This window comes from Oryza glaberrima, chromosome 2 (assembly GCF_000147395.1).
Source record: "Oryza glaberrima chromosome 2, OglaRS2, whole genome shotgun sequence".
Lineage (NCBI taxonomy): Eukaryota > Viridiplantae > Streptophyta > Magnoliopsida > Poales > Poaceae > Oryza > Oryza glaberrima.
In genome coordinates this window covers 21,010,213-21,034,517 of record NC_068327.1, presented here as the reverse complement: position 1 = coordinate 21,034,517, position 24,305 = coordinate 21,010,213, and the positions used below count along the sequence as shown (strand labels likewise).

Below are 24,305 nucleotides of genomic sequence, written 5' to 3'. Positions count from 1 at the left end.
ACAATGGTGACTACAAAACCTACCTGATCTGGTAGTGAAGAAAATAATGGTGCCTTTCTCAAGAAGAATGTGCATCAGACAATGTACTGCGTTAAATTCCCAGATCAGAAAAGTTATTTCAAATGACTGAAGGAATGTTTAATATTTCTTGGAAAAAAATAACAGGGCATAGTAGGAGTTTCCGAGTCAAAATTGGAACATGAAGAGATCATCATTAGACCTTAAGAAGCCATGGAATGACATGCAAAGTCTTGAGTGTGTTCTTTGACAAAAAAAAAAATGATGCCTTACCTTTGGAATATGGAATCATCTGGACCCCTTCATGGAACAGCCAGATTGAAGCAAGATGCTAGTTAGTAGTTCCTGTAACTAGGAACATGCACATAAATTTCGTTGATCCTTTCAGCACGTTAATCAGAGCACTCGAACATGTTCATAAACCAATAACTGGCAATACAAGGACATAACTCAAATGTTCTGCAAAGCTACAGGTCGGGATAGTTTATTCAAAATGTATCTACAAGTATGGAACCAAGGAAAGATCACTTTTTCTAACCAACGACCCTCCTTGTATATGAAACTACTGGATCCATAAAGATACCCATCATAGGATGATCCCAAACAATTGCAGGTGATGGTACACATAAAAGTAGCCCACAAAAATTCAGATGATGATGCAAATAAGAAACAAATAACATATCATAACTTTAAGGACAGATCAATCGTCCCATTTGATAGATCTTCGTCTTCTACATCCTGTTCGATAGATTTGTGCATCACTGTACCAGATGATGATGAACCACATGATCCCTGCATCACCTGCCAGGCCTCTTTATGATGCTTCTTTCCACTTGAAATTTTGCAGATAGACTCAGCAGAGAGTGCAGAGCTTCCATCCTTTATCCCAGCATTTGCACCCTTCCTTTGGCTTATTGATAGAAAAGCCTCTCGATTCCTCTTCGCAAGGTTACGCTGGAGCTTGTGTGCATTCTGGTGGCCACCTAATGCCTGAGAGCTCTGGAACCTCTTAGGACAGTAGCAACACGAAAACTCTGTCTGAAACCTTGAAGGATATGATGGCTGGAGCGACAAACTTAGGTTGAGCTCCTCGTTGTCCATCTGCTCACCCATGAATTCAGGTGCACCTACAAATGGTATGAAAAAATGATCTGAGGGTAGGAGGAGACTAGCAAGTGGTTGTTTCTCGCTGGACTCATCTGGATATAAGCAGGAGAGGTGTGTCTTGCAGAGAACTTACCTAACATAGTTGTAATTATGCTTCTAGATATGTATGGCATGCATTGCTTATGTTGGTTGCTTTGAGCCTTTCTAGTCCGTTCTGTAGACAATTCTATGAGCTTTCACATCTGGATTGTTGTTTGATGTGCTGTGCATGGTACTGTGTTTGTAAGGAAGAGAGGGGACAGGGGCACAAGGCCAAATTAAACACAGGGCTAACTTGGCATTGTACCGGGAATTCTTTACAGGCTAAACATGGACGATGTCCCACTAGAACAGATTTAAATCTAAGAAGCCCAAATGTGTATAAATTATCTGGTCCCCATATGCACATGGTAGGCTGTTAACCCATTGTTATGCCTGATCTGACTAAAAAAGGCTTGAACTATAAATAGATATAGAGCTGATATATTTTTTCAGTTCTGGAATGGCGACAATGAACTATCCAGTTCGGTGAATCGACTGCTAGGATCGATCTTATATTATTTTCCAAGAGTTACAACAATCAGGTAAGAAAATTTAGGGATCTGAGAGAACTACTATTGTAGCAAACTCTGCTTTAGATATATAGCATATCAGATTCACAACACAGAACGTGATTAGGAATCTATTAATAGACGAAAGGCTTGTGCTATTAATTCTGCGATAGGGAGGTTAAACACCTATTTGTAAACCAGACTATAGGATGTTCAAGAAAGAAACAAATGAAGAACCTAGATGCAAACAATCAAAATTGATACATCGGGCCTCTTCCAAGTCTTCATGTACCAGTACGACAATCCAACCCGACACACATAGTACATGAAGTAAACTATCCATCAACAAATATGTGTTCATCAGTGCAACTCTAGAAGTCCCTCCTGAGAGAATCCAAGAGAGGTAAAGGACAATTGGTTCCTTCCCTATTACGCGGTGGCACTGGAGCCTTGAGTTATGGTCACAGGAGGTACTGGTCCATTGAATTGCTTCATGGACTGTTTGAAGAGGACATTTCACCAGTCCAAATCAAAGGATTGATTATAGGGGGAAATTTTGCCCAATCTGATCCAGGTAAAATGAATGTAAAATATCCTTATGTGGATACAGAATTAGGCAATAACGAAGTGTCAGACACAAATGAAGTTTGTCTCTAGTAGGAAGAGTATAGAACATTATCTAAAAAAAGGAAGAGTATAGAAACAGAATACAGCACGAGTGTGTGAGTGTGATGCAATAATGCTTTAGTCATCACAATACCAAAGCAACGCATAGTGGCACAATCACAAGACAACGTCAAAAATTATCAAGCGTATTCATTAAAATGGAGAGTGAAGCATCCAGTTCAAACTGGAATATTATTTTACATCAATAATGGATTAGCTTTGTCTTCTACTTTAAAATATTTACCCCTTAAAGCTGCTCCACTAGGCCTAAGCACTCAGCTAACTCGTCAAATTGAAAAAAAAAAATGAAAGTACAGCTCATCCTCTTGATAAAGAGCACCTCAATTCAAGGATAATTTATACTGTCAAATGACAGGTTCAAAAGAAGAAACTGCATGATGAAACTTAGTAGAATTATGATTATTATAATTATTTGACCCGATTTGAATAATTAGAGTGAACGTAACCTAGTTTTTAGTATGTAGTTCATCGTTGAAGAAAGCAAGATAAGATTAGAGCAACACATAAGTGTAGCTGCAACACATTTTAGTTTGGTCAATGGGGCCACTTCAATTCATATATGCAAGTAGTGCATTTTTGCTCAATTAGCCAACTCAATGCTAAACTTGTCAAAATATGTTTCATGTGCAGATTTTTTTTTTCACAATGCAAAAAAATGGAACAGCGCAAATTGGTTATTTGCATTAAAATGTTGGTATATTTATAAATGGAACATGCATGCTACCAAAGTTACACAATTAGCAAATCTAGAACTAAATGCTTTCTTTGAATCTTTGTTATATTCTTAACATGATATCTCATATTTTGACCTTTTATACCCACAACGCACCAGTAATCACACATGAGCACAGTAATTTAATTACTTTAGGCGGCTAATGTCACAATTGAAAGAGAGTTCACAACTTCTGATGGTTGCTGATTCAAAAGTGTGATGTACAACAATAACAACCTTTGGAAACATCAGCTTTCTCATTATTATCTTTTTATGGTTAACTTTTGACAAATTACACAGAAAACATTAATCTTTCACCAAAGTACATAACAAGTACCGTTGAAAGTTCAACCAACCATGCAATAAGACAAGTAGACAAGAACCTAGTAGTCTGTCTCCAGACTTCTAGACGTAGACAAAATATTTTTCTCCCAGAAGAGTACCTAGGCCCCCCAAAAAACCTTAACTAGCTGGACATTGTATTGCAATGAGGTTAATTAATTTACATGCCTTTCCAGCCATTTCATGAATTGCATAGTTCAAGTAAAAACGCTACTAGATCCAATCAACCATGCAGACATTTCGTCGAACATATCACGACCATTACATGAACGCCCAAAAGGACCGAGAACTCTCCTTACCTTCCCGACGGCTCGACGCCGAACACGCCGTCCCTCCGTATCACAAACTCGCACGCCCGCTCCGGCAGGTGCGGCGCGAATGCCACCTTCATCCGCCTCCTTGCACAGCCGCGGCCATCCGCGTCCCGGGTCAGGAACAGCCGGGTGTTGACGCAGTTGGCCCAGGCGATCCCCAGCGCGGGGCTCACCCGGCGCCCCGACGACCACGCCACGGTGTTCCCGGCCTCCCCCTCCACCACGTCCACCACCTGGTTGGTCACCACCACCACGCACCGGTGCCTGTGCGCCAGCTCCTTCAGCTTCGCGGATATCCGGAAGAAGAGCGCGGAGCGGCGCTTGAGGTCGGCGGGCGAGGCGTCGAAGTCGGCGCGGAAAAGGGAGGCGATGGAGTCGACGAGGATGAGGCGGACGGGGGGTAGGCGCCCGGGGTGGGCGAGGAGGCGCTGGGCGCGGGAGAGGAGGGAGATGAGGTCGGACGGGGAGTGGGCGGCGGCGACGAGGACGTGGTCGAGGAGATCGGGGCGGGATTTGGGGGCGAGGCCGCGGAGGCGGCGGAGGGGGAAGGGGAGGTCGGAGTGGAGGAAGAGGCAGGAGGCGGAGAGCGGGGAGAGCGGGGCGAGGAGGGCGAGCTGAAGGCAGAGCTGGGTCTTCCCGGAGGCGGACTCGCCGGCGATCTCGGTGACGGAGGCCGGCGGGAGGCCGCCGGAGAGGAGGCGGTCGAGGACGGGGCAGCCGAGGGAGAGCTTGCCGGCGCGGGAGGAGGGGAGGAGGAGGAGGGGGTTCTCCGGGCGCGGCTCTTGCTGGCTGTTGGTGGAGGAGGAGGAGGAGGCGGCGGCGGACGGATGCCTTGCCGGCGCCGCCGGCCGCATCGCCGGCGAGCTCGCCGAGGGTTTGGGTTTCACAATTTGGGTTTGGTTTCAAATTGGCGCGGCTAATTTCCACGTGAATTTGGGTTGCGGAGTAATGGGCTCACCTTTGGGCTTGGGATGAATATGAACGGGCCTTACCATGATGGGCCTTTTTTAATCCCGTCACGAACATTGGGTCTTCTTAACCGGTCGTGGGCCTAATGTAGCCCCAATATAAAAAGGCCGTAAAACCCATCTTTGTGTCGTCTTGAAAAGCCTGTTTTCCATATGGGCCAAATAATATGTTACCAATATAAATGGTTGGAAGAAGTCTATTTGCCTGCGTCAACTATAGCCTGAGTCCAAGACCTGTCTAGGGGAGTTTAAAATTCTGGGAATCTGCTGGTTGTTAACTACTCACTCCGTCCTAAAATAACTTAATTCCTGAGTTTTCGTGTCCAACATTTGACCGTCCGTCTTATTTGAAAAAAATATGAAAAAATTTAAAAAGATAAATCACGTATAAAGTATTATTTATGTTTTATCATTTAACAACAATGAAAATACTAATCATAAAAAAGTTTCATATAAGACGGATAGTCAAACGTAGGACACGAAAACCTAGGAATTAAGTCTTTTTGGGACGGAGGGAGTAAGTTCTAAGAATCTGGAGAAGTTGGTTCATTTTCTGAATTATGTCACTATAGATTTTCATAAAATGGATGAAAATATGGGCTTTTTAGGGAATTGGATATAGTGTGATGAGAAGTTGTAACTGTTAGAAACTCCCCAAACATATCCTAATTATTTAATTCCCTCAATCAATTTTTTTGTTAAAGAGTGGATCTCATTTTGGCTACTTTTTATTACCGATGTTTTACTTTGTACCACTATTTAACCAATGTTTTCACTTTAAACTGGGTAATTTTTTTTAATCTTTGTGGCACTTCAGGTTATTCAACTCTTTTATCCATCTACATCCAACTTGTAATATGTCAATGAAATGCTCTACATATAGCTGTGGGATTTTATTTATGAGTAGGAGTCGACCTTTCCAACATGCTCCGAAAGATAGTTGAATGGTCTAAAGTGCAACAAAGGTAAGATTACTTGGTTCAAAATAAAAAAATAGTTATTGGATGATTTAAAACGAAACATTAGTAATAAGATATAGCCTAAAGTGAAATTTACTAACTACTGGCCGCTGTATCATTTTTATTATGTACCCCTTCGTAAAAAAAATAATCAAATGTTGGTTATGAAATTGTTATTTTATGTATAAGATTCATAGCCAGAAGCTATTCCGCTATTCGTTTTTAGGCCCTGTTTAGATCCCACCTTAAAATTTTTCACCCTGTCACATTGAACATTTAAACACCTGTATGTAGTATTAAATATAGGCTAAAAAATAACTAATTGCACAGATTGCGACTAATTTGCAAGATGAATCTTTTAAGCCTAATTGTTATATGATTTGACAATGTGATGCTACAGTAAACATTTGCTAATAACGGATTAATTAGGCTTAATAAATTCGTCTCGTGGTTTACTGACTGATTTTGTAATTATTTTTTATTAGTGCCCGAACACCCCATGCGACACCATATATAATACTCCCTCCATTCTAAATTGATCTACATATTTTTTTTGAGGTTATTCCTAATTGATCTACATATTTGTGATCGTTCATTAAGTCTATTCGTTATTTGTGCATTGGAGTAAATGGACATTGATACATGCATCCATGCACACAAGTATTTATAACCCACATGCAATATCTTGATTTGCTATTGGCTAGAAAATAGTGGAGATGGTGCATGCATCGAGTTTGTTGCTAGAGTAAATATAGTATGAGAGAGTTATTAGCTTTTTTTGGTCTTGGTATACCTATGAAATATGTAGATCAAGGAATGAAGGGAGTATCCGATGTGACACGTCAAAACTTTACACCCTTGAATCTAAACACCCACTTAGATTGAGGGTGTAGGAGTTTTGTTGACCCAAAGGACCAAACTGTAATGAGTTCTCTCGCAAAACAAAAAAAAAAACTATAATGAGTACTGGTATAAAATTAGGATTGTGATAGCAGACAATCAGGGGACAGTGAGCCGCCTAGGTTGTGAGAAAGAAGAGTATATAAGCTGTAGCCCTTATCAGCGAACAAATATCTTAGCGCAAAATTTTTAATATACGTGTGTCTTTTTATTGGCTTAATTATATATGTCTGTTATCATTGAATGTTCTTCTGTTATTTTCCTCTCTCTCTCTCTCTTTCAGGAGACTTGGTGTGTATAGGACGAGAAGCCAGCAGGATTAACAATTGTCACCAACCTAAATTCCAAATTTCCAATGACTTGTCCAAGCTAGAAGACTGGATCACTTCATCCTAGATTCTTAATAAGTGTCTTTCTCAACAACTGGATGTCAGTATTATTTTATGAAGAAGCAAAAAATCTGAGTAAAAATCTTGTTCTTGAGTTTTACATACGACATTTGACCAAAAAAATGTTAAATGTAAATTATTTTATTGCAACTTGTTTTATCAATAAAGTTAGTTTAATTAGGTATGATTTATATTTTGTATATTTTACTTGCTACTCCCCCGTCTCAGGTTATAGGTCGTTTTGACTTTGGTCAAAGTCAAACTACTCTAAGTTTGACTAACTTTGCAGAAAAAAGTAGTAATATTTACAACGCCAGTATAGTTTCGTTAAATCTATAATTGAATAAATTTTTATAATATATTTGTCTTGGGTTAAAAATATTTTTCTATAAAATTAATTAAACTTAGAGTAGTTTGACTTTGACCAAAGTCAAAACGTCTTATAACCTAAAACGGAGGGAGTATTTGGCTATATAATCAGTGAATGAGCAAACATAAATAATATGAATGAGCAAACATAAATAATATTATACTAGCAAAGGTGCCCGTGCGTTGCAACGGGAAGTGTACAGAACAAAAATTTGAGAAAAAGTTAAAAAAAATTTACATTATGTAATTCATTAAAATATTTGGTATTTTTAAGTAGGTAGGTGTATAATTAAATCAATTTACAAGTAAAGCAAGTGTGAAAAATAAAATGACATGGTTAAATTTAATTTTATTAAATTCTCCATGATTAGTTACGCTCTTTGGAGTTTATTGGAATTATCAGGGCTTAATTGCTAATTTTTAATAATACAAAAATCATTTAACAATTATTTAATTGGAAAAAAAAATCAAAATCCTCCTTTTTATGTTTGGGCCGAATATAGCAAAGTTTATATTCCCTCCCTTTTGTCTATTCTATGTGTCTGGCCTGTTTTCTTTCTCCTTTGAAGTCTATTTTGCGTCCTCCATTCGGTGGCCCAATAGGCCAGCGGCCCGACGTGGGAGCAGCTGGAGCCGTCCGATCGAATGGACGGTCCAGATTAATCCTAACCTAAATAAAAATACCCAAACCCTAACCCTAACCCTAGGATTCATTTCCCCCCTCCCCCCGCCCCTCCCCCCCTCGCCGAGCGACGACAGCGGCGCCGCCGCCCCCCCTTCTTCCCCCGAGCGGCTGCGGCGGCGTGGAGCAGCGACCGGTGAGCGGCGCCCCCGATCCCCTCTCTCAAAGCGACGGCGGCGGCGCCCCCCTCCTCCTCTCCCTCTCGGGTCGGCGGCGGCGGGTTGGTGGCGGCTGCGGCGGATCCGAGGGTGGGGGCGGCGTCGGCGGCGGTTCCCTCCACCCCCTCTAGCCTCCCTCCTGCGGCAGATCCGCCGGTGGTGGCGGCGGCGGCGGTAGCCGCGGGTGGATCCGGCGGTGGCAGCGGCGGCGGCGGGCGGATACGGCGGCAGCGGCGGCTCCCTTCTCACCTCTCGACTCCCTCTTGCCCCAGATCCGGCGGCGATGGCGGTGTCGACGGCGTCGGCGGGTGGGTCTGTCGGGGTGGCGGCGGCCGCGGGCCGGCGGTGGCTCCCTCCTCCCCTGTCGCCTCCCTCCTGCCCTAGATCCGGCGGCGATGGATCCGCCGGCGGTGGCGGCGTCGGCGGCGGCCGCGGATGGATCCGCCGGCAGCGGCGACGGCCGAGGGTGTGTAGTTTTGTGATGTATGTATGTGGGATGATTTTTTTGGGACAAAGATTGGTTGAATTTTTCTTGCGGTGTGTTCATCCGATTTGGTTGTGCCGATTTTGGAAGGTGTTTCCCTTATCCGATTCTTAGTGCAATTGGGATTCGGGGGGTTTCATTGAATTCCCATTGTGAAGATTTGATTGAATTCCGATTGGGAATCTTTTTGGGTGGGGGCGATGCAATTCCGACTGGGATTTGGGGGGAGGCGAGGGGGACGAAAAAAAACACCGCACCTATGAGGTGACGACCGAAAAAATATGAATATTTATATTAGTTATAGATATTTAAAAACGAAGGGAAGACCTTGGTTATGCTTTTGCTCTTACGTGACCCCAAAACCAACGGCTTTTGCTAACGCTAAATCCAGTTTTGGCACTGCTGACCAGCTGACCTTATGGATGGTTTATGGTTATGGATTCTGTTTGGTTTAATTTGGTGCTAAACCGACCAAAACGGGTATATCCAGGCCAATCCGAACATTAAAAAAAATCTTTTATACATAAAATTTTATATATGTATGAGACACATGTTTATTTGTTTAGCCTGGCCAAATAACTGTGCCGAACGCAATCATATATAGGCCAACTTGGGTAGCAGCATATAAGGAGAGGAAAATTCTCTCATTTTTCACGCACACTTCCTAACCTACTAAACGATATATTATTTATAAACATTTTCTATATAAAGATTGTTTTAAAAAATTATATTAATCTATCTCTTAAGATTTAAAAGATTAATACTTAATTATTTATACGTTAATGGCTTATCTCGTTTTGTGTATCTACTTAGGGGTTGTTTACTTTACTGTCAAAATTAATCCTACCAAATTTTAGTATTTACCAAAATTTGACAAAGTAGCAATCTAAACTCTGGCAAAGGTAAGAAACTAAACATGATTTGTACTTCTCAAACCTTACCAAATATTTTGACAATGCTAAAATAAAATTGTAGTGAACATCTCCTCAATCTTCTTTTCCCTATCCTCAAACACACCCTTAGTAATATTTCTATAAGGATCGTGTATATTTATTTATCTATATATCCTTGGTAAAGAAAATGGTGGACATCGCGTGATCGAGGTAAAGTTGAGTATAAAACGGTGCTTAATATTTTCTGTTTATTTCTCTCCTCCACCTTTTAGTAGTACTCCCTCCGTTCCATAATATAAGGGATTTTGAGTTTTTCTTACATTGTTTGACCACTCGTCTTATTCAAAAAAATTTAGAATTTTTTTTTGACTTACTTTATTATCCAAAGTATTTTAAGCACAACTTTTCGTTTTTTATATTTACACAATTTTTTTAATAAGACGAATGGTCAAACATTAAAAAAAACTCAAAATCTGTTGTATTATAGGACGGAGGGAATAACACATGAGTCTTTATAGTACTTTATAGTACTTGCTGTAAGGCATGCATATGTGCACGCTCACCCGTTGTTTACATATTGTTACCCGTGCGCGCGGTCTGGTCCCAGTCGGTCCAAGAGAAAAACTATAAAATTGACAGTGACATCGCTTGTGGATTATAAATAGTTTCAAACAAATTTAATAAAATAGATTGATACTACGTTATATCTCTATCTCTATCTCTATCTCTACCTCTACTACTTAAAAAATAAAAAGTGTTTCCGTCGTCCGTCAAAATAAAAAAAACAGCGAAAAAAATATTCGATTCCCAAAGTGGCGAAAAAGAAAAAAAAACACGATGTAGATCCAATTCCTCCTAAAACGGCGAAAAACAAAAAAAATAATTCCTATAAAAGGGGAAAAGAAGTGGCGAAAAAGAAAAAAAACATAGATCTGATTTTCCCTAAAATGGGGAAAACAATAAAAAAAATCCGATTCCTATAAAAGGAAAAAGAAAAAACCGTAAAAAATAAAAAAAATCTAAAAAAGGTCGGACTCCTTAAGGAAATGGCAAAGAAAAACCTTTCAGCAAGAAAAAAAAGAAGTAAAAAGGTGCGGCAAAAAAAGGTCCGATTTCTATTCGTTTTATTAGTCCTTATACATCTCTTCTCTATCTCTAATCTAACTATTTAAGAAGGAATCTCTAATCTAATCTAACTATTTAAAAAAGAAGTCAAAAAAAAGAGCAAAAGAAAACACGCTAGAAAAAAAGGATTTCATCGTATGTAAAAAAGCAAAAAAAAACTTGTGAGGAAAAAACTATCATAAAAAACGCGCTATTTCTAGAAAATGGTTTGAAAATACTGCGCAAGCAAAAAAAATCTTTTATAAAAAAATAAGCCGCTCTAAAAAAACTGTAAAAAGACGCTAAATTGATGGACGCTTGGGTCGGATATGATTCATCGACTTTTTTTTTCCATCTCCACGGCTTTTGTTTCGTCATCTATTCTCGTTATTAAAGACCCTACATATTCTGTATATAATTATCAGACTATTTTTTTAAGTATAGCTACTATTTTTGATAACATACTATATGGAAATAATATTCAAAAATAATATTTTAATTGTTATTTAGAGAAGAGTGCATAATGACTCTATTTTATGTAGACTTGACCATGCAAGGCGGTGTAGGATTTGATTGATCATATTATTGGTTGCAAGAATGACAATGGAAAAGTATTTTAAATTATATGCATGGTGTCACATAAATAATCCAATTATTTTAGGTAAAGCAGCATCAGTAAGCTTGCCATTGTCGAGGTTGGCCCATTACATTGAAGATGTTCTAATTTTCTGATTGTTTTATCTACAAACAATCCATACAAACATTATCATCAATATGTTTATGCATGAAAAACGTATATTATCATTAGAATTGTTTCACCCGTTGTAACGCACGGACATTTTTGCTAGTATATTATAAGACGCAAACATGGAAGCACAAATTCAATTTCCATAAGTTTTAATAAAAACAACAAATTTACCTTTAACTAGTATACATGTGCTTATAGACATACGCCCTCCGTCCCTAAATATTTGGCACCATTGATTTTTTTTTTAAAATATGTTTGATCGTTTGTCTTATTCAAAAAATTTAAGTAATTATTAATTATTTTCCTATCATTTAATTCATTGTTAAATATACTACTACTACTAAAGATTTTTAATAATATTTACAAAAGTTTTTGAATAAAACGAACGGTCAAACATGTTTTAAAAAATCAACGGCGTCAAATATTTAGGGACGGAGGGAGTACTATTTTTTATTAATTTCACAAGAATCAAACTTAAACTTATGTAATTGTGAAATGATTTGTCACGTATTAATCCATCTTACAAGTATAAGCATCCCCTTCCAACCTTCCAGGAAAGCCCCTCTGCGTGCCATTCGATTGAGTGTATATATAAGTTTATGCGAGCTCGATCGAGTGCCCGGACGAGTGACGATCGAGAGTATGGTGCGGGGTGTCGAGCAGGGAAGCGCCGCCATGTCGTCGTCGTCGTCGTCGTCATTGTCACCGTCGCCGGTGTCCGCGCCTGCAGGGCAGACCACCATCACGTTCCGCGGCATCGCCGCTGTGGCGGGCGTGCTCATCACCTTCGCGGCGCTCACGCTCATCGTCCTGCTCCATTGCTACCGCGACGAGTGGCGCCGCGGCGCCGTGACGACGTCGGCGAGCGGGCGTGGGCGGCGGCGGCGCTCTGGGAGCGGCGGAGACGGTGGAAGGGGAGGAGGGGTCGACCCGGAGGTGCTGCCGGTCACGGTGTACAGCCGCGCTGCGGCGGCGGCGGCGGCGAAGGAGGACGGCGTGGAGTGCGCGGTGTGCCTCGCGAAGCTCGAGGACGGCGAGGAGGCCAGGTTCCTCCCCCGGTGCGGCCACGGCTTCCACGCCGAGTGCGTCGACATGTGGCTCGGCTCCCACTCCACCTGCCCGCTCTGCCGCCTCACCGTCGTCGTGCCGCCGCCGCCTCTTCTTCCTCCCGTCCCGCCGGAGCCGCCGGCGAGCTACACCGTGAACCTCCCGGCGACCGTCCTGCTCGGCCTGTCCGACCAGGGCGCGCCGGCGCGGTGACCATGACAGCGGAGGGCAGCAGCTCGCTGGTGATCGAGATCCCCGAATCCGCGGCTTCGACCCCGCGCGACGCGGCGCCGAGGTCGTGGCCGAGCTTGGCGCGGCTGAGGTCACTGAGAAGGCTCTGGAGTCTGGACATCGTCATGCTCCTGCGCCGCCGGAGGAGACGACGACGATGACGTCGAGCATCGCATCAGCGTCACCGTAGGCATCCGCGCCGTGGAGGCGGCAACGCCGGCACGGCCACCGGAGGCTTAGGCCGGTGCAAGAACCGCCGCGGCGAGGTCGTCCAGCCAGAGACCAAGTATTTCAAGGCGATCTCCCTGTACATATTGGTAGAACCCAATTGGAATCACCATTAATTCCTACTGTTTTTTTTTTATGTATCACATAGAAAATATCAACTTCATTTTAAGATTAGAAACATTTATGTAGAAAATATTTGTTCATCAGTCCATCTCAGAATGCTCCACGATTTGTCAGCCAATTATGAATTTCAGCCAAATCTGGGTTATCAGAATTCTGTCCTCTCACTCTCCACATGGACGAATCAGCCTAAAAAAACACATGGCCCACCAAAATAGGGCCGCGAACAAAGAAAGGCCTACAAGATTTGAAGCCTATGTGTATCCTCCAGCTATTTGGGCCACTCCTGGCCTGGCATAACACTGGACACTAGTGTGTATGGGCTGGGTTGGGGGTGGAGAATTTGATAATTTAACACTTTTTCGTTGCTCAATTGCTTTAATTAACACTTGTAAAGATGATATATGGGACTATCTGAGTGAATGAAAGTGAGTTAGGATGTCAAATAATCGAAGCCGGTGAGGGGTTTTGTGTGCATCCACGCCTAGTCACGTGCGCTCTACTCCATGCTATATGTATATGTGCGGAGAGACTTTCTCCGGTACTTTGAAACCATAACATTCGTTGATCCACCCCAATCTAATGGTTTACATCAAATGGTACCTCTGAAAAGGTACTTAAAATGTGGGCAGGTATCAACTTAAAGATTAAGCGGGAGGTTAGGTAATTTTATCCTTGGCAAATTATATCAATCTACTATCAGATAAGGCAAATCGGTAAAGAAAGTTCTGGTTCTTCTCCATCAAGCTGCTCGTAGTACAATTCTTTTTCAAAAATTGTTCGTAGTATGAAGATCCTAATACAGATTACATGTAATCTGTGACAGGCTACTGAGTTATTATTTTATATGATAGGTAGTGTAATACGGAGTACTACTATTTTAAACTTTGATGCTTGAGAGTTCATCGATAAATCAATTATAAAATGCGAGCCACCGCCATGGTCAGCCGGAGAGAACAGAGAACAAACATGCCTTTGAAAGGCTAGGCAACAGAGATGTGATACGCTACAAATGACAATGAAATACGTAAAGAATAACTATTAATTGTGTTGTAATTAAGCAGTAGAAGATGCAAATTAATGAATTAGTGAAGTATAAGACGAGCATATCAATGGCAGACAAGAAAGTTCGGGGCTAGCAGCAAACAATCAGGAAAAAGTCACAGTTCTTATGACTTAAAACAGTTTGCGCAAATTAAATTATTTCTATCCCAAACTATTTCTATCCCAAATCTACCCTTTAGCAATCAACGGTTGATACTCAATAGTTTGAGAGGTAACCTGGGTACCTCCCAAGCACCATAAAGGTCTCACAGAAGCCGGCTCGCCGCGGGTAACAGGTATGCATGTCCGGCACAATCCTCCTACCCCCTGCCCCCCCTTCTCTCTTTCCCTCTGCTGTGTGCGTGCTCGTGCTTCCTTCGCAATGGCGGTCGGGTGTGGAGGCATTGCGAAGGGAAGCACAAATTTCGGACTGGTTCCCCTTTGGTGAGGGAGTGATTTCCCCATTGAGATTAGGGTTTTTTTTTACACACATTCTGAGGCACGGTGATTGGGGGAAATATTTGCATCTGATGCATTTTATTGGTGGGAGTGCCAATTTTGGTGGCAAAATGAAAAAGCAAGTGATCGATCTATGGTCCTCTATATTTTTTTACATTTTTTTTAGGCGACCTTCTGGTAGGTTTTCTTTTTCTTTTTTAACCAAATCTTTCATTGGTGTAGAGAGGAACTTGGAGCTTCAATCGAGGAGCCTTTCATGGTTTGTATATTTTTCTGGGATTTTCTAATATCGAGCAATAAAAGGGCATTTGCATACTCACCTTGTAAACTGTTTATGACATCTTTGTAACAGTTTTAAAGACTGCGATATGGGAAAAATTTGATAATTTGACACTTTTTTCGTTGTCCAATTACTTTAATTGACATTTGGGATGACATATGGGACCATCTGAGTGAATGAAAGTGGGCCAGGATGTCAAATAATCGAAACCCATTGAAAAGAGTGTTAAATTATCAAATCTCTCGCGATATGGAGTACGATGATAGTTCCCTAAACAAAGTGGCAAACCTTTGGGGGAACATGTGGAATCCTCAGAGACGGCCACCCTCCCAATAATCCATGTTCTTGAGCCAGCACCGAACGGCAGCCTCATTGAACTACACCCCCATCGCCATCGCACTCCACATGTAGCTCATCAGAAATCCTCCGAGACGGTCAGCCTCCCGGTGAGCGGGTAATTCTCCACTAGCGCCCTCGCGAGAGCTCTCTCGATGGGCCTCACCGGGCTGACCCCGTCCCTCACCAAATTGGGCTTGAAGATGTGAAGCGACTCGATGAGTGCCATCTGGGCCGGGTAGTGGTCGAGCCAGGAAAGGCGAAGCGGGGCCGATGACGCCGGGTCAGATCGATGGTAGCACTAGCTTCTGGGGCAGCCACTCCACGATGTTTCCGGTGCCACCGCCGCATGGGGAGGGAGGGGGTGGCTGTGGGTTCTTGGCTCAGCCATGGGGGTGGGGACCTTTGGGGTGATGAGCTGGAGGGTGATGACCTGACATGTGGGGCTGCCATATCTTTTTGCCATATCTCATTGACATGTGGGTCTCACCTAAAGAAACCGCTTCTGAAATCATCGAAGGAGTCGATTTTCATTGGTTTCAAATATGTAGGAGGTGTTATACCCGGTTTTAGGTCGAGGCAGACAAATCGATCGAGTAAGAGATGAGGGAGGAAAATAGACTTATTCCGTTTAAAAGCTAGTTCTACAAATTCGGCCCAGTAAAAATCATCTAATATCAGCAAGCAGATTTACAGATCTTGAGTAGATAATGGGCCTAAAGAGTACTCCCTCCATACAAAAATAAGTCAACCTTGTACTAAGATGTGATGTATCCATAAATCTAGACATATACTCGTTGTACTAATATGTGTCACATCCTAGTACGAGGTTAGTTTATTTGGGAACGGAGGAAGTACATGTTATTGCAATATAATATTTTATTTATTGCAAACTTTTAATACAATCTATAAACAACATAATTACCAATGCCCAGATCTTTTTTTATTGATGTAGAATTTTCTCCAACCAAGTACCTAACGAGTACCGGTATGAATTAGATATACTAGTGGAAGTAGCTCATTTCGTAAGATCTTTTTTCCATGTCTATATGAGTGAGTGTGTGCACGTGTATACATGGGTGCTTTGCGTCGATACTATGTTTTGAAAATAAAATAAAATAAACAAATATAGTTTATAGATTAGTGTTAGGGTTAAAAAGATGGGAGGTCGGATTGTGACAGCAGACCAATCATGGGGTAGTGAAGCCGCCTGTGAGAAAAATAAAAGTATAATAGTCAAACTGAAGAAACAAAAAAAGATGGTCGATTCAAGCGTGGCAACGAGAAATTTGCTACGTTGTGGCACATTATTAGTTAAGTCCACAACAGTGACATGTCTGGTATTATTGAATGCTGTTCTGTTATTTTCCCCCTTTTTTTTTTCAGAGAATATGCATGGTGTAGGACGAGAAGCCAGCATGATTAATTGTCACCTTCCAAAATTTCAATGACTTGTCCAAAAAGCCTGGACTTCATCCTAGATTCTTAATTAGTACTCTCTCCCTATTTTAATGTATGACGCCGTTGACTTTTTTTATAAGCGTTTGACCTTTCGTCTTATTCAAAAAATTTATGTAATTATAATTTATTTTATTGTGGCTTGATTTATCATCAAATGTTCTTTAAGCATGATATAAGTATTTTTATATTTGTATAAAAATTTTGAATAAAACGAGTGGTCAAACGTTGGTTAAAAGTCAATGACATCATATATTAAAATACGGAGGGAGTAATATCTTTCTCAACAACTTGAGGTGTCTGTATTACTTGATGAATGGGCAAAAATCTGAGTAAGCATGTTGGTGTTTTTTCCCCCCTGCTACATGAACCTGATATGCTTCTTACGTTTTAAATAATATATGTCGTGGTTGATTTTTTTTAACAACCATTCGAAAGACTTGTAAATATAAATTATTCCATTGTAATTTATTTTATCACTAAAAGTACTTTAGGTTTAACTTAATTATTTGCATATTTTGCACTAAATTCTTTTAATAAGATGATGTCTAGATGTCAACAGCATTATATATTTAAAAACAGAGAGGGAAGTACAGGTTAGGCTTCGCTGCTTACGTGACCCCAAAACCAAAAGCTTTTCCTAATTAACGCTAATCCAGTTTCTTTCGGCACTGCTGACCAAGGTTATGGACTCTGTTTGGTTTTATTTGTCGCTAAACCTACCAAAACGGGCATGTCCGGGCCAAATTAAGGTTTTTTTTGTGTGTGTGTGTGTTATATATAGTGAAGATACAGTTACAGTATTTGTGGTCTTGATAGAACTTTTATAAGGTTCATGTATTTATTTAATTATCATCTGGCAAAGGAAAATGATGCTTGTTACAGTTAATTATTGGACATGACTAGATAGAGACCGCACTCTATATTGTCTTAACCAGAGACTCATCTTAGACCTGGTTGCATACTAGTACACCAAATGATACATTTTTTTTCTTCTTATAGATTTTTCTTTTAAATTATTTATCCGATTTATAATCCGATTACACCATTGTGTTCGTTTTAATTAAATCTTTACAACAAGATCTTACATGACTATATTTTGATAAAAGAAATATCTATATTGTAAATTAATTTTATTATATATGTAAGTTACTTTTATCATATATATAAATTACTTTTCGATTTGATTAAATTACTTATTATACAATCATAATGTTGTGAGTTGTTTATTCTATTATCCTTTTTAGTCAATTCTATAATTTGTGCTGATTAAATTTAATTTTTAGATAGACTCACGTTTTTACCTCCATAACGGATCTACTTTTAATGTCATGACAAAGTTACTTCCTTTTTTGTCTTAAGTTACTTCTATAATATATGTAAATTACTTTTAAGCTCTACTGAAATTACTTTTATATGTGTAAGAAGTAATTTAGTGAAATCTAAAAGTAATTTAGATATACTATAAAAGTAATTTGTAGTTTTTCATCAAAATATAATCATGTGAGATCTTATTGTAAAGATTTAATTTTTACGAACACAACCGTGTAATCGGATCATAAATCGGATGAGTAGTTTAAGAGAAAATTTTATTTGAAACATAGGTGATAGGATTATATTTTCTACTTACTTGATGGGAACTAGTACTAAGGCAAATAGGGTCTCGTTAGCACTAAAACGAGAGGCCTCTTGATTTAGATTTTGCCTTAATTATTACTACCTCCATTTCAAGATAGTATCTAAGTACTAGATTAGATGTGACATTATCTAGTACTACAAATTTGAATAGGAGGCTGTTCAGATTCATAGTACTAGGTAGATACATATCTAGTACTACCTCCGTTTTAGTTTATAAGATTTTCTAGCATTGCCTATATTCATATAGATGTTAATGAATCTAGGCACACATATATGTTAGATTTATTAACATACATATGAATGTCAGCAATGCTAGAAAGTCTTATAATATGAAACGGAGGAAGTCCTAGCTAGATACATTTTAAGATGGAGGAAGTACTTCACGTGTCTAAGTTAATTTGTCCTTTTGACCGCAGATGTCCGTGTCGGCAGCTGGACTGGGCGAGCTCGCGACGAAGCCCGGGCGTTCCTGCTGCCTCACGCATGGCTTCCTCGTGCGTGTTTTAAGCGTCATCTTGGTAACCTGGAGGCTGGAGTTTGTTTGCATGCGCGCGGCCACCTGCTGTTTTCTGCTCTTCTTCGGTCGTTACCCGCGGCGGTCCGGTCCCAATCAGTCCAAAAGAAAAACTTAAAAACTGCTCATATTGCCATCGGAAGTGTGGATTATAGCCGGGGATGTTTTGCTCCATATTGCGTATCATCGAAATAATGCCACATCCGTTCCGAAATGAGTTTATCTTTAAGCAATCGTTATACTAGAATTTGTAAAAGTAGAGGATATATACGATATTGGAAGTAGATAAAGTGAAAAAACAATTACAATAATATTTAGGATTTGATAAAGTGAATAGGATTAGCTTTTGTATTGTTATGTGTGGAGTAAGTAAAAAATAAACTTATTTTTGGATGAAGAGAGTAGTTTGAAATTAAATATGTGATCTAATTAGTGCAGGTCATTTGATGTTGTCTGCATATGTGATGTTCAGAAAAATCTAATTTGTACTAGTTCATCTAGCAAATAAGTAGAAAATATATTCCTACCACCTAAGCTTTAAATAAAATAGCTACATGTTAATTCCATCATTTAGTCAGGATGACAACTAGTTTGCCCTAATTAGTGCACATGCACTATATAGTCCCATTTTTTTAAAAAAAGTTCTTAAAAAGATTAACAAGATATATTGATATGTGATATACCCACTAGACAAACATACATGTTAAAGTTTAGAACAACAAAACCTAACTTTAACCGGTATATATGTACTCACAATCATATTTTTCTAAGTTATATGTTCCTAAAATGATATATCACATATTAATATATCTTATTTCTTTTCATACTATTTAAACGATATGCAAATGAACGAGAGGAGTAGAGGACATTGCATCCGTTGATCCGAAACTGATTTAACTCGATCTCACCATACACTGCTGGAGAAATTCATATTGGTGCTAGTTGGGAACTAACTATAGGTGTCGGTTTCTCAGCCGGAACCAATTTATAGGTACCAATCCCTATTAGTATAGGTGTGGGTTTTAGAACTATAGGTACCATTTTTTTCAAATAAACAAGCACATATAGGAGGATTCATAGGTACTGAAGTGGCGGCCGGATGAATATAGTTGCCCTTGTTTTTTTAATAAATAGAACCGGTTGGTGTATATTGTTTTTTTAAAATAACCGGCACATATCGGTGCCGGTTTATACGCGTAACCGGTACTTATAATTAATAATTAGGGCCGGTTTGTTATGAACCAGCACATCTATTTGGGTTCTGTAGTAGTGGTACCGAAACCAAATGGAAGTTGCCCACGCACAAACACCACTTTGCCTGCATCAACATCAACACCGGACGACGTTGATAGCTCGTTTGGAAGACGAGGACGAAGACGAATGCGCGCGCGCTAGCAAACACCAACACAAGTACTTGCCGCCCAAGCCCCGCAGGCGCGCATCCCCCTTCCAGGAAGCCTCTGCTTGCGCTCGCATCTCACCACGTCTCATTCCATCTACCACTCTAGCTTACTACTCCGCTATGTGTGTGTGTGTGTATATAAATATGCGACGCGAGCTCGAGTGCGCGGTCACATATGCATGTGACGGTCGATTATTATGGTGCGGGGTGTCGAGCAGGGCGGCCCCGCCATGGACGAGTCTTCGTCGTCGTCGTCGCCGTCGCCGGTGTCCGCGCCTGCAGGGCAGGCAGCCATGACGGCCGGCGGCATCGCCACCGTGGCGGCCGTGCTCATCGTCTTCGCGGCGCTCACGCTCGCCTTCGTCCTGCTCCAGTGCTACTGCGACGAGCGGCGCCGCGCCGTGACGACGACGTCGACGAGCGGGCGCGGGCGGCGGCCACGGCCGCGGCGGCGCTCTGGGAGCGGCGGGGACGGTGGAACGGGAGGAGGGGTCGACCCGGAGGTGCTCCGGTCGCTGCCGGTCACGGTGTACAGCCGCAGCACGGCGGCGGCGGCGGCGGCGAAGGAGGAGGAGGACGACGACGACGGCGTCGAGTGCGCGGTGTGCCTCGCGGAGCTCGAGGACGGCGAGGAGGCCAGGTTCCTCCCCCGGTGCGGCCACGGCTTCCACGCCGAGTGCGTCGACATGTGGCTCGGCTCCCACTCCACCTGCCCGCTCTGCCGCCTCACCGTCGTCGTGCCGCCGCCGCCGCCGCCGCCTCTTCCTCCCGTCCAGCCGGAGCCGCCGGCGAGCTACACCGTGAGCCTCCCGGCGAGCGTCCTGCTCGGCCTGTCCGACCATGGCGCCGGCGCGGTGACCATGACAGCGGAGGGCCGCAGCACGCTGGTGATCGAGATCCCCGAATCCGCGGCTTCGACGACCCCGCGCGACGCGGCGGCGAGGTCGTCGCCGAGCTTGGCGCGGCTGAGGTCACTGAGAAGGCTCTGGAGCTTCGGGCGGCAAGGGGCGGCGGGGTCGACGTCGTCATGCTCCTGCGCCACCGGAGGAGACAACGACGACGGCGACGTCGAGCACGGTGTCAGCGTCACCGTCGCCATCCGCGCCGTGGAGGCGGCAACGCCGGCACGGCCACCGGAGGCCGAGGCCGGTGCAAGAACCGCCGCCGCGCATGTCCGGAATTGACGGCGGCGAGGTCATCAAGTATTATAAGGCGATCTCCCTGTACATATCGGTAGAACCGAACTGGAATCGCCATTAATTCCTACGATTTTAGAAAATATCAATTTCATTTTTAAGATTAGAAACATTTAAGTAGAAATTATTTGTTCATCAGTCAAGTAGCGAAGAGAAATGTATGGATGGCAGTGAGAAGTGAGAAGCATCCCTCTCCGTATGTTCCATGAATTGTGAGCCGAATATGAATTTCAGCCAAATCTTGGCTATCAGATTTCTGTCCACTCACTCCCTACACGGACAGCTACAGCCCACTCCAAAATAGGCCCACGAACAAAGGAAGGCCTACAAGAATTGAAGCCTACAAGGACACTGATGGCCCAGCTATTTGGGCCACTCCTGGGATAACACTGGACACCCTCACACCGATGGCCTCCTCAACCTTCAACGTATTTTATTATTTTTTGAACGACTCGCATGAGACGGTGCAAAGTTCTATTGATAGAGTAGGAAAAAATTATAAGATTACAACCCTATGGAGGGTTGTAACCCGGAAAAAGGAAAAAATATATCACCACCCACACACCAACAGCGCCAACACACAAATCCGGGAGAAGGCTAGCACCGGACCGGCTGCCGCTAAGCGTGACCGATCGCCGCTAGACCAACAAAGGAACACAGACGAGATCGCCCCATAGCTAGGGGATGCCATAACGAAATCTTCAAGAAGAGAAGCGACGGAAAACCGCCGCCACCGTCCGTCGGGGCTCAAAGGAGCCAAGACTTGGCTTTCGCCCGGCAACCAACCTTTAGGGGTGAGACAGCACGACAACGCCCTCAGAAGGGGGAGTTAACCATCCTTGTCAGTTCGGCCAAGGCCGGGCTGGGTTTTCACCCACCGCTCACCACCTGCGAATCCACGGCTGACGCACCGATGCTCCACCACCACTCAACCTCTGACGACATGTGGGACCCCTGCACCGGCGCCCCCTGCCGACCAGCATTCGTGTGCTGTAGGCCGCGCCACACCCACTGGCAGCTTCTCCTCGCACCGAGGTCGCCTCTTCCACCGCCGGCCGCGCTTCTTATGCCAAGCTAGCCTCCTCCACCTGATGCGCCTCTCGCGCCAAGCCGTCCTCCATCTCCGCCGCCCGCGCCATCTCGCGTCGAGCCAGCCTCCGCTGCCATCAGCTGCTTCTCTCTGCGCCAAGCCAATCTTCGACCCTCCTCCAAACGCTGTCGCGCCAGCCAGATGCAGCCGTCTTCCACGCCCTCGGCTAGCCGTCCGAGGACGCCATGCCTCCTCCCACCTCAGCCACGATCGCCACCACAGTGCATCCTCCCACCGCAACCACAATCGCTACAACAGCCGCTGCTACCGTCGTCCAGCCACCTGTTGTCGCCTGCCAGCCGCTGACGCAACCGCCACGATGAGCTCCGTGCTTGCAATCGCCGCTGCGACGAGCTCTGCCTCCGCACCGTCAGCCACTGCCGCTACCACCACGGGTGTTGCCACGGTTGCCACCGACGCCGTCGCCGTCGTCCCCAACGGCCGACCACCGTCGGGCACCAGGGGCTCCCACCACTACGCCTTGCCGTCCTCTGCAGTGGCCGACCGCCTCGCCGCGGCGGGCGCCGCCAGCAGTGCAAGCGCCGTCGCCGGCGTGTCATCGCATCGTCGCCGCCGCCTCATCACGCCGTTGCTGGCGCGTCATCATGTCGTAGCCGCTACCCTTGTTACGCCACCGCGCTGGCCTCGCACCCCGCCGTGCCGCGGCGGCCTCTGCTGCCAACGCCGCGCTGTCACCACCGCCAGCTCCCACGCTCCGGCCGGATCTAGCCAATGCAGTGGCGGAGCCAGGATCTCTACACGCCTAGGGCTCAAATTAAAGGCTAAAACTATCCATGAGGACCATACAATGCATACACTGTTGAAAAAAAATGCAAGACTGAAATACAATTTCTAATCATACAATGAAGTACAGTAAAAGTATAGAAAAAAACAAGATTAAACTAAATATGTCAAGTTGAACTAAATGTGTCAAGTTGATCTCTAAGCACTATACAATAATATTTAAAAAGTTAGCCACATATATCTTAGCAAGTTCAATGACCTTATCTTCATCATAATTGGTAAAAGAATTCCTTGGATCAAGACAAGCAATGCATCTCAATAGCCGAGTAGACCTTTCAGCAAAGCGATTGTTTAACTCAACAATAATTTCATCAAGTACCAAATTAAATATTTCATTGCTGAAATGATGCAAGTTACAAATTGTTTCTCATGTTTCTGGGTTGAAGTGGACTCACTGGATTGGGACTTGGTAGAATGATTTTAAGGTTCTATTCCTCTTCATCTAAAAAATCAAACCAATTTCTAATTGAGACTAATTGCTATCAAAAGAAGAATAAGGATGTTGGATGCAGATCGAACATCAAAGATTAGAGAGGACATTGACCTAGATTTGGTGAACCAAGCTTTGAGGCGAGGTGGATGAGAAAGGGGAACTACGGAAGCGTTGCTAGCCCGCTGCCGTCGGCCCGTCGCTGGCTCGACGCCAATGCACGTGCCGCTGCCGAGACACGCCTCCTATGCGCGCTGCCTCCTTCCATCGATTCGCGCCGCTGTGGCACAGGTGCGCCGCTCCCTTCCGCCCCGATGCGCAGCGCTGATGCCGAGGAATCGAGGACAAGCGGGATGCGGCGGCGCTGCTACGTCTGCGTGATGGGGAGAGCCGAGAGCAAGACGAGAGGAGCTGAGGAGGTGGGGACTAGGGTTGGCTTTTCTACTGGGCTGTCTACTGGGCTGGGAAGACTGGGACACCTGGGGCCTGGGAAAGGCCATGTGGGGCTAGGCCAGACGAGTAGGGCTGGACCATGAGGATTTGTAAAAATTTGAGAAATATATGGGTACTAATTCACTAACGATTTTGCTATGAGTAGGGTCCG

The 24,305-nt window shown here is 43.4% G+C and overlaps 3 protein-coding genes across 3 annotated transcripts; 2 read left to right on the top strand and 1 right to left on the bottom strand.

Annotated features, from left to right (window-relative positions):
- Positions 1 to 432: 432 nt before the first annotated feature.
- On the bottom strand, positions 433 to 4,665 carry LOC127764165 (DNA repair protein XRCC3 homolog). The gene is made up of 2 exons (XM_052289002.1): positions 3,756 to 4,665; positions 433 to 1,145 (listed from the first exon to the last, which is right to left on the bottom strand). Exons 1-2 carry the CDS (start codon positions 4,622 to 4,624, stop codon positions 1,136 to 1,138), a joined length of 879 nt encoding a protein of 292 aa, XP_052144962.1. The 5' UTR covers positions 4,625 to 4,665; the 3' UTR covers positions 433 to 1,135.
- Positions 4,666 to 12,099: 7,434 nt separating this feature from the next.
- LOC127764738 (E3 ubiquitin-protein ligase EL5-like) lies at positions 12,100 to 12,684 on the top strand. The gene has a single exon (XM_052289653.1). The coding sequence runs from the start codon at positions 12,100 to 12,102 to the stop codon at positions 12,682 to 12,684; it is 585 nt and encodes a 194-aa protein (XP_052145613.1).
- Positions 12,685 to 20,363: 7,679 nt separating this feature from the next.
- On the top strand, positions 20,364 to 21,499 carry LOC127763856 (E3 ubiquitin-protein ligase EL5). The gene has a single exon (XM_052288654.1). It carries the CDS (start codon positions 20,379 to 20,381, stop codon positions 21,363 to 21,365), a length of 987 nt encoding a protein of 328 aa, XP_052144614.1. The 5' UTR covers positions 20,364 to 20,378; the 3' UTR covers positions 21,366 to 21,499.
- The last annotated feature ends 2,806 nt before the right edge of the window (positions 21,500 to 24,305 follow it).